The sequence below is a fragment of the Enhydra lutris genome, unplaced genomic scaffold, assembly GCF_002288905.1.
Source record: "Enhydra lutris kenyoni isolate GAN:26980312 unplaced genomic scaffold, ASM228890v2 scaffoldscaffold12, whole genome shotgun sequence".
Classification (NCBI taxonomy): domain Eukaryota; kingdom Metazoa; phylum Chordata; class Mammalia; order Carnivora; family Mustelidae; genus Enhydra; species Enhydra lutris.
In genome coordinates, this window is record NW_019154096.1 from 50,838,093 (window position 1) to 50,848,246 (window position 10,154).

At 40.5% G+C, this 10,154-nt stretch overlaps 1 protein-coding gene across 1 annotated transcript in view; it reads left to right on the plus strand.

Annotated features, from left to right (window-relative positions):
* Positions 1–7,961, plus strand: part of LOC111145340 (R3H domain and coiled-coil containing 1 like) — a 35,435-nt gene extending 27,474 nt beyond the window's left edge. The window contains exon 6 of the mRNA XM_022500186.1: positions 7,188–7,961. Within this exon, the coding sequence (XP_022355894.1) occupies positions 7,188–7,255 (68 nt within the window). The 3' untranslated portion in view covers positions 7,256–7,961. The remainder of the gene's footprint in view (positions 1–7,187) is intronic.
* The last annotated feature ends 2,193 nt before the right edge of the window (positions 7,962–10,154 follow it).

Here is a 10,154-nt window from a genome sequence, read left to right on the forward strand (position 1 = left end):
TTTCTATTTTTTGGAACAGTTTCAGGAGAATAGGAATTAATTCTTCTTTAAATGTTTTATAGAATTCCCCTGGGAAGCCATCTGGCCCTGGACTTTTGTTTGTTTGGAGATTTTAGATGACTGTTTCAATCTCCTAACTGGTTATGGGTCCGTTCAGGTTTTCTATTTCTTCTCGGTTCAGTTGTGGTAGTTTATATGTCTCTAGAAATGTATCCATTTCTTCCAGATTGTCGAATTTGTTGGCGTAGAGTTGCTCATAGTATGTTCTTATAATTGTTTGTATTTCTTTGGTGTTGGTTGTGATCTCTCCTCTTTCATTCATGATTTTATTTATTTGGGTCCTTTCTCTTTTCTTTTTGGTAAGTCTGGCCAGGGGTTTGTCAATCTTGTTAATTCTTTGAAAGAACCAGCTCCTAGTTTCGTTGATTTGTTCTATTGTTTTTTTGGTTTCTATTTCATTGATTTCTGCTCTGATCTTTATGATTTCTCTTCTCCTGCTGGGTTTAGGCTTTCTTTGTTGTTCTTTCTCCAGCTCATTTAGGTGTAGGGTTAGGTTGTGTATTTGAGACCTTTCTTGTTTCTTGAGAAAGGCTTGTACTGCTATATATTTTCCTCTCAGGACTGCCTTTGTCCGTTGTGTTTTCATTGTCACTTGTTTCCATGAATTTTTTCAGTTCTTCTTTAATTTCCTGGTTGACCCATTCATTCTTTAGTAGGATGCTGTTTAGTCTCCATGTATTTGGGTTCTTTCCAAATTTCCTCTTGTGATTGAGTTCTAGCTTCAGAGCATTGTGGTCTGAAAATATGCAGGGAATGATCCCAATTTTTTGATACCGGTTGAGACCTGATTTATGACCCAGGATGTGGTCTATTCTGGAGAATGTTCCATGTGCACTAGAGAAGAATGTGTATTCTGTTATTTTGGGATGGAATGTCCTGAATATATCTGTGATGTCCATCTGGCCCAGTGTGTCATTTAAGGCCTTTATTTCCTTGTTGACCTTTTGCTTAGATGATCTGTCCATTTCAGTGAGGGGAGTGTTAAAGTCCCCTACTATTATTGTATTATTCTTGATGTATTTCTTTGATTTTGTTATTAATTGGTTTATATAGTTGGCTCCACCCATGTTAGGGGCATAGATATTTAAAATTGTTAGGTCTTCTTGTTGGACAGACCCTTTGAGTATGATACAACACGTGTAGTTTTTTATCCTTTTTGATTTTAGCTATTCTGGCAGGTGTGAGATGGTCTTATTGTGGTTTTGATTTGTATTTCCCCGAGGTTGAGTGATGTTGAGCGTCTTTTCATGTCTTTCCCCATCTATATTTTGTCTTTGGAGAAATATCTGTTCAAGGCTTTTGCCCATTTTTAATTGGATTATTTGTTTTTAGTTCTGAAGGTTTTAGGATTAAAAACATGATGGGGTTTTTGTGATTAAAAGGATGGGAAGACAACTCCAGGCAATGTTGTAAGTTATGATAATCCCATGATGGAAAATAGTATCTCCAGTTTAGAGCTGGCCCAGGGAAGTTAACTATGGGGCCCAAAGTTATCTAGTTGGTAAATTGATAGGCATTTAAACCAAGGCCTCTCTAATTAAAACCCATGCTCTCTCTATAATGCTATAATCCCTCTTGAAGGACTTCGGAGTAATTAACATTTTTTCCCAGGGGAAAACAAAATAAAAGAATTTTTAAGGTCTTTAGAAAGTTAAATATGGCAGGCTTTTTTTTTTTTTTTTTTAAGCAGCTTTCACTGTCAAAAAATTCTTCCCTGGGTCTTACTTAAATCTGTATAATAGTTTAAGCCAGTTTCCTTTTCTTTTTTTCCTTTGTGGAAATAGGGATCATGTGGACACCATCCTGTTCTAATCTTTAGACGCCAAGAGCAGGTTATTGAGGAATAAGGGAACCTGGGCTGTAAGAGAGTTTTGCCATTAACTTCAGCTGTGTTGCCATGGGCTTGTTTCTTATACTCTCTGTGCTCTAGTTTCCAACAAAGCAAAATGAATGCCTGACTTACCCTGGAGAAGTTTTTGAGCACAATCTAAGTTAATACGTAAAAACATTTATTTAGAAAGGTGCTTTACAAATTCAGGATACTTCTGTTTATGTGACTCTTAGAAAATTAGTATTCATTTGTAATAATGAGAGTGAAGACAAGTATGTACTGCAGCTTCCCCATTTGGGACAAATAGTGCTAATCAGTCATGACAGTGTTTTGTGAGTTTTGACTTGACCACTGCCATTTGATCAGAATTAGCATGGAAATTGAAATCTATGTGCCATCCTGATATAGGTACTCTTATAAATAGTATTATAGAATAGCTAGGCTTTGTCTCCACCCCCACTTGAGGAGTTCTGCTGTCTGGCATAGTGTCTGGTTCATTAAAAGATACTCAGTGTGTATGTTCATTGACGGAAGAATGCATGACGGACATTGGTCACTTTTTCTTCATAAATCTTATTTCATTCGTGATTCTACTCTGAACTCTTTCAAGTCCTCTATATTTTTCTTTATAAAACCCAGAGTCGAACACTTTGTGTGAAAACCTTCTAATTAATGAATTTGGAATTTGTGATTTTGAGGTTTAAATACTTCCTGGTAAGTTCCCTCACCCTGCTTTGGTCCTCTTACTCTTTTGATGAGAAGTCTGTGTTTTAGCCCTTAATTAAAAAGGGGATTCAGGGGTGCCTGGGTGGCTTAGTCAGTTAAGTGTCTGACTCTTGATCTCAGCACAGGTCTTGATCTCAGGTTTGTGAGTTCAGGTCCTGTGTTGGGCTCCACAATGGGCATGGGATCTGCTTATAAAGAGGTGGGTAGGTAAATAGATAAATAGAGAAAGTAGGTAAGAAAGTTTTTTTTTGTTTTGTTTTGTTTTTTCCTTTTCTTTAAAGGAGATTGAGAAAGTAACATTACCCTGGGACAAGTTGAGAAAAAAGAAGTACCCAAATCATTTTAAGCAAATCATAGTGTATATATTTGGAGGATAAAAACTTTAGTGTGTGAGTCTTAGAACATGGGAGAAGTGATTTTTAGTCTAGCAGAGTGCATAATCAGAGCACGTGCATAATCACTGCACGGAGAGCGGGAAATCAAAGCATAGTTCATCCTTGATCCTTTGTACTTGACTTAATCATGTTTTAAACCAGTGATTCACACAAAACAATAAAACTGAATTTTAAAGACCAGATGCAGGAGTATGTGTAAAATTTCCCCATGTTTCATTTATTAAAACACTTGATTCCCGCCTAAAATTGGAGATAAAAGATATCATTGCTTCTCAGAATAAGGTACTTTCTGATTTTCAGAGCCTGCCAAAATTTTATTTCATAACTTATTTCCATTTTACTCTTGGGGCTAAATGGTTAATTGGCTGGTTCTAAAAGGCATGTTTTGGGTCACAGGCCTAAAAGGCAGAGTAAGTAAACAATGATTTGATCCCCTAGTATGCTTAATTAAATCACTAAGAATATAAAAGTAAAACCATCCCTATAGAATACTTAGTCAACTGTAATAAAAAAAATTTAATCACAACTGCTACCTTTTGAAATCCTGGTTAGGCATTCTATTATCTGCCTTCAAGGGCTCTGCTGCATTGCTGACTCATAATCTGGGTCGTGTGGCATTTTCTTTGTGTCTTTTCTTCCCTAACGTGAAATTCCCTTCATTTCTAACCACGTTTCTCTTTTCATCTTTATGTGATCATCTACTCTGAGATGCAGCATTTACTCATATTTTTGCCTTTGCCTTCTATTTAGTAAACATATATCCCTGACCTAATCAGAGATGAAAATGTTAACCCTAGGATTAACTGACCAGTTTACCAACTATTGCTAAATAAGTAGCACCTAGTTCTTTGTGTTGACACTTAATAATACATTGGTGAACATTCCGCTCTCCACTGTTAAATGCCCCCTTAACACTTCTGTGATCCAGACTATTTATTTCCCAGGATATTAGTGATTATATAAATACTTGGTAAGCCTAAAATCTAAAACCTTGCTAAAATTAAGAGGTTACTTAAATTACTTCTCCTTAATCTATCAGCTCTGTCAATCCATAAAAGAAGGCAATTAGATGAGTTTGACCAGACTTGTACTTCCAGCCTTCATGTTGATTATTACTCTGTAGGCAGCTGCCTGGGAATTTTGTGATTTTTTTCTCCATTATTTTCTTAGGTGTAGAAGTAGATTTTGGAAGTGTTAATTTACATCCCTTTTCTTTATTTTCTTTTGAAATGACACCAAATTGGCCCTTTTTTTCCATCTTCAGGCCCTTTTCTTCCCTCAGTGATAGGTGGTGATTCAGTCACCTCATTTAATAGAATCATTGCCGCCAGCTGGTTTCTCATACTGGGCAATGACAGTCTGCAGGGCCCGCTCCCCGTGCGCTGTAGGTTAATCATTTCATACAGATTCTTTTCTTCTTCCATTAGCTCCTTGTCCTTATGGCTGCGCTTGCGCTTTCTCTTTACTTAGTTTACCTTTTTTAATTGTTGGAGGTAAAGTTAACAGGAGCTTTTTTCATGCAGTCTGTCAGCTATTATCTGCTTTCCTTTCTCTTTTTAATAAAGGGATGACATGCTTCCTTATCTTTCTGACTACATTTTTTTTTTTCATTTTTCCCTTTTTTACATATTTTCAGATGTCAGGAACTGGAAAGTATGCTGGTTGAAGAATTAAGGACCCATGTTCCAGCTTTAATTTTTCACTGGTTATGTAACCTTAGGCAAGTCACTTAGCCTCTCTAAACCTACATTTCTTCTTTAAAAATCCCTCGTCCACTCGTGTTCTGAATTTCGGCATGTGTGCCTCACATTGCTACCGTTTCCTTGTGCTTCTCAGTTCGTGCCCCAGCCTTCAATGGTTTCTGGTATGGCTGACCACCGGAGTTGTCCCTTATATTTACATGTATTTGGCAGTAGAGATCTATAATCTTTTATTAGAAAGCATTAGGGTAGAAAATGTTTCAGTATTCTAAACTTTTCTAATTTTAGAAAGATAATATGGTTATCCAACATAACCTAACACCAAAGTCAAATACACTAACATTAATATTTCTGCCACAAAGTGTATGACTGTTCCATAAAATGACATGTGTAAGACTATAAGCAGCCTCTTATTTTTCCAGTGTATTTTATCACCAAGTGAGCTTTGGCCCTAAACTTTAAAAATTTTTTTTTTGTTTTCAGAACTGCTTTGATTTTGGACTTGTGGTTTATGGGCAGTTATATTCTTCTACTCTCTTTTCTTAGAACTTCCCAGATAGCCTTTCTGATTTAAATTTATAAGCTTATTATTTAAAAATTTGAGTTCTAGTATTTCACTTTCCTGGTTTCTTCACTTTTTCTAGGAATCCAGGACCAGTTTTTGATGGCTTTCATCTGACATTGCTGCTGCTTTTTTTTTTTTTTTTTTTTAAGATTTTATTTATTAGAGAGAGAAAGCTAGAGACAGAGCGCAAGCTGAGGTGGTGGGGCAGAAAAAGAGGGAGTAGCAGACTCCCCTCTGAGCAGGGATCCTGATTGTGATTAGGGGCTACATTCCAGGACCCCGGGGTCATGACCTGAACTGAAGTCAGACACTTAACCGACTGAGCCACCCAGGCGCCCTTCATCCAACATTGCTTTTACCTTTAGACAAGCCAGTTTTCCTTACTGCTGTCTCCCTGGAGAATCCCAATCCCAGTTCAAGCCTGTCTTAAAGCCAAGTCACAAGGCATTGAATTAATTAGCCTTCAGTTTTGAATTGCCGACCACCCCCCACCGTACCTTCCCCCGGGTTTTTTTGTCTCTTAAGTTAGAACTTTGCTGCTATATTCAGATAATGCCACAAGGTGGTGCCCAAATAGCAGTGAATTTCTCTTTCTCACATTTCCAAGTGCCAGTCAACTTCCTGACCAAGTTCTTTGCCCTTAAAGTACAGTCAGATATTTAGTAAAGGACTTTTGTAAGGGATTATCCTGATTTGGAAAGGTATGTCAACATAGCAGGTGTTAACTCTAAACTCACCTTGATTTCTCTAATAATTCTCCTGGGTCATGACTTTCAAAATCTTTTACAGGCACTATCTGAAATAATAGTCCTTGAGAGGAAGCACTTAGGCTTATCATGTACATTTCATCGTAAAGGTGATGAATGACTAGCCATGAAATTAGAGCTCGTATGGTGGTACTTCACATAGTGCTTGCGTCACCAGATCATGTATAGTCTTTATTGTCTCAGGTTTTGGTAAAAGTATTATATGGAAACTAAGCTTCTCTGTTACAAATTGAAGATGGATTGCCTAGATTTGTGTTTTTGTTTTGGTTTTAGAAATATTTCTTTGTTTCTCTTGATTATATGTGGTCATTTTTCCAGGTGGGAATTGTGCATTCCAGAAGATTTTTTTTTTTAAAGATTTTTGTTTATTTATTTGACAGAGATCACAAGCAGGCAGAGAGAGAAGGAGGAGAAACAGGCTCCCTGCTGAGCAGAGAGCCCGATGCGGGCTCAATCCCAGGACCCTGGGATCATGACCTGAGCCGAAGGCAGAGGCTTCAACCCACTGAGTCAACCAGGCACCCCACCAGAAGATTTTTGACTCCTGAAAGTGCTCTGAAAATACTGAAATTTGATTTGCCTCTGAAATATTTTTTCTCTGAGACTGTAATAGGGAGATATAACTAAAGCCAAGTGGCTACCATTTCCATTTGAGCAAGAAGGCAGAAGATTATTGAAACATATTCTCTATCCCTATTGAATATTTTTAAAGATCAGTGAAGTGGGAATAACAGGCAATTATGTGTAACCACTAACACAGTTGAGAAGTAGAATTAAAATAAATACATTATCAGCAAAACTGGATTGTGGAACCCAGTAAGTGGGTTCAACTCACAACCCTGAGATCAAGACCTGGGCTGAGATTAGGAGTTGAACACAGCCTGCTGAACCACCCAGGCGCCCCACTCCACAGACTTTTTTATTTCTATTCGCTCCAGATCTTTCTCTTCATTCTTAGTACTAGTCACATTATTTCCACTTATAAAACACTTGGAAAGTTAAAAATAATAACTCTTGGAATCAGGTACAAGGAGACCAGGAAATCCTTTTCTCATGATTAAAGTTTGCTTATAATTTGGATTAAAGGGAAGTACCTGGTGGTATGAAGGGTACTCCTACTTCTAACACTGTCCTTACTTCCAGAGAGAAAACGACTGGAAGCCAAGCAACGGGAAGATATCTGGGAAGGCAGAGACCAGTCTGCGGTTTGAACATCACTCAACAAAGGGGATAGTTCTGTGAATTCAGAAAATATTTCCATAGTCTTCGGATAGGAGGATCCTTCTAGAGTTGTGTGTACATGCAGAAGTGCTTGTTAATGGAAGAAAGAGAGAAAGCCATCAAGACAAGCACTGACTGGATACAGAAAGCAGGTGAGCTCCTGTCCGTCTTCACTTCTAACTGCAGTTCTGTGGAACTACCCTCCTGTGTTGGGCATAGAAGGGAGCCAATGGGCAGGAAGCTCACTTGTGCGGGCTTGGATAGGACTTCCAAGAATGCTCTGGGTGGGGCAGGTCCCATTGTTAGCCTGGCTCACGCATCTAAGATGTCTGAAGAAGTTACAAAACAGAGGATTCAAACCTGCGATGATGAGAGATTTTGGCCTTGCAAAGGCGGCGTGCTCCCTCGGACCTCACAGAGCTGAGGGCTGGTGGAGGGAGCAGTTAGTACCGAGGTGGAACAGTGTCTGAAGTACTTGGTTCTCACAGAATCGACACTGTCACTTCCAGAACTCCAGAGCGGGTGAGCTGCGGCAGATGTGGGTGTTTGGACCGAGCTGAGGCCTGGGGCTGCTCCAGCAGCCAGGGGCCTGCCAGCCTCCGTCCTCACAGGAAGTCAGCTGTGGAAGCCTTGTGCTAGTTTCAGTTGAAACAATACTATCATGCTGTGAGAGGGAGACATTAAAGCTCATTTGATGACACACATCACTCTCTTTGTCAATGTTGTCATTCCCACAAAAAACTTGGAGAACAGCTCTCCTCGCATCCATCCCTGTGGTGCTGTGCACGGGTTCAGTGGGTCCGCTGGCTGTATTGAGCCGCACCGAGTAGTCCGCTGCTCCTCTCTCCGCCCCAGAGTATACTGCAAACATGCGTCTCTTGGGATTGGTATGCAGTAGCCCCCCTCCCCTTCTTGCCTTCCCTTTACACCCCCACCCTGGTCTCTGGCTTCCTCCTGTTTCTGTCATGCCTGACATTCTGCAGAAGGCATCTGGCACTCGGCAAGTTCTTGGTATCGTCTTCCCAGCCTGTGCCAGAGGCGCTTGGCAAGCGACCCCAAACCATCCGTTACAATGAAGAGTTGCCAGAATAAAACAAACACCTCTGGGCAGTGAGAAATTTCCTAAAGGACACTGACGAGTCTGAGCCACCAATTTCGGCTTTATTCATATTCTACCTGCATTCTCATGGCTTTTGGAAAGAAGTTCTATGCTGAAGAAATGGCAGCGCTAGGGCTTAAGAGGCTGAGGTAGCAAGAAATAATGTCCCATCTGTGCTTTCACTGAGGGTAAGAATCTCGTATGTGTATGATTTCATGCCCATGACAATGGTGGAGTATTAGCATTGCCTAGAACATGGTGGAGTGGGGGCTCTGTTCAAATGTTCCTCAAAGGATGCTGGCCTTGGTTCTTAGCCCTGACCCAGCGATCCCTGCTGCTCTCTGGACTTGGAGCCCTCTTGCAGTTCTTCCTCAGCATTGTTTTCTCATTCTTGGTCAGTTCCGGAAGTGTCCCTTGTTCATACTCAGTGCTTCCTTTTCAAGTTTGGGGCATTGAAAAAAGTCCTTCTCTTGACCCTCGTCCTAGTACTGCCTAGACCAAGGCCCCTCTCTCCGGCAGGCAGCTACAGGACTTGTGTTCTCGGTCTTCACGCAGCAGCCTTCTCTAAGACAGGCAGGTCTGTTTGAATGATATGGCTGCATTGGAAAGGCAGCAAATTCTCCATATTGAATGGTTTATTTCTGAGGTATACCTTTGCTCTGTTTTGATTCTTCAAGGCTAAGAGTGACTTGGGGGAGTAAAAAAGATGATTGTTCCTATCACTTGTCTTTGAGGTGCTCCCCCTTTCTGATAGCATTCTGGCTTTTAAGGGCCTCGTTAATGGTAACATAGAGCCACATGTTCATTACCCAGTTTTCTTGTATTACTCATAACTCCATAAGGTACTGTTCTCATTCGGATTCTGTATACTAGGTGGCTAGTAGAATATGCTTTTTTTTCCAGCTACCTCAAACTTTCAGATTTATCCTTATAATTAGGTCCAGAAAAGGGATTTGTTTTTAGCTAATACTGAAAGCTATGGAGTGTTGGTTCCACCATTAGTAGAAAATGTGCTTTTTAGTTCTATTTTTCCAGTCGTTGGGATTGATGTATAGTGGGTGGACGTAGGAGGAGCTTCCCTGGCCCAGCAAGGACTACACTGAGCTTGTCCAGATGGGAACCAGATCGTTGGTCCCATCTAACCCATGCCTTCACAAGCAGAGCTGACTAGAGAGCACCCTGTAGGTGCCTCTGGCTCCTCTGTTATATGTTCCAGAATACGGTGAATGCATTCTGCAAGGTGTTTTTGTTGCTTCGTGTAAAATGACTAAATCCCAGTGTCACCTGGAATTTGTAATAAAAAGGTATATTCCCCTTGAGTTCTGATATGCTCCCCGTAGAATGAAGGTTTTAGTGGAATAGAAATAAATTGGGCTTCTAATTAGTAAGCTGAGGTTCCCAGCCCTTCAGCCTCTGTGAGACTAAAGAATGCTGAAGTGAAAATCTTACGACATTTTTGGTTCTGTCTGGAATTTGGTGGTTGGTATTCATTCTGTTAACATTCCTCATCTAGTTACAAGTCATGCCAGCCAGCAGTCTTCCTATGTCCTCTAACCCTTTCAACTCGGTGGTATAACAGCACAGCCCTTGTATAGCTTTTTCCAAGAATTGGAACTGGCTGCATCTATCGAACGTGTGATGTGGGCAGCAAGACTGAGACCAGAGCCAGTGGCTGGCTGCCTGGCCTGCTTTTCCTGGCTCTCTTGGAAACTGGATCCAGGAAGAAGCGGTGGGTCACCTCCCTGCCTGAATATAGTCATCAGTCGCCACACACTCCCCCACGGGCTGCA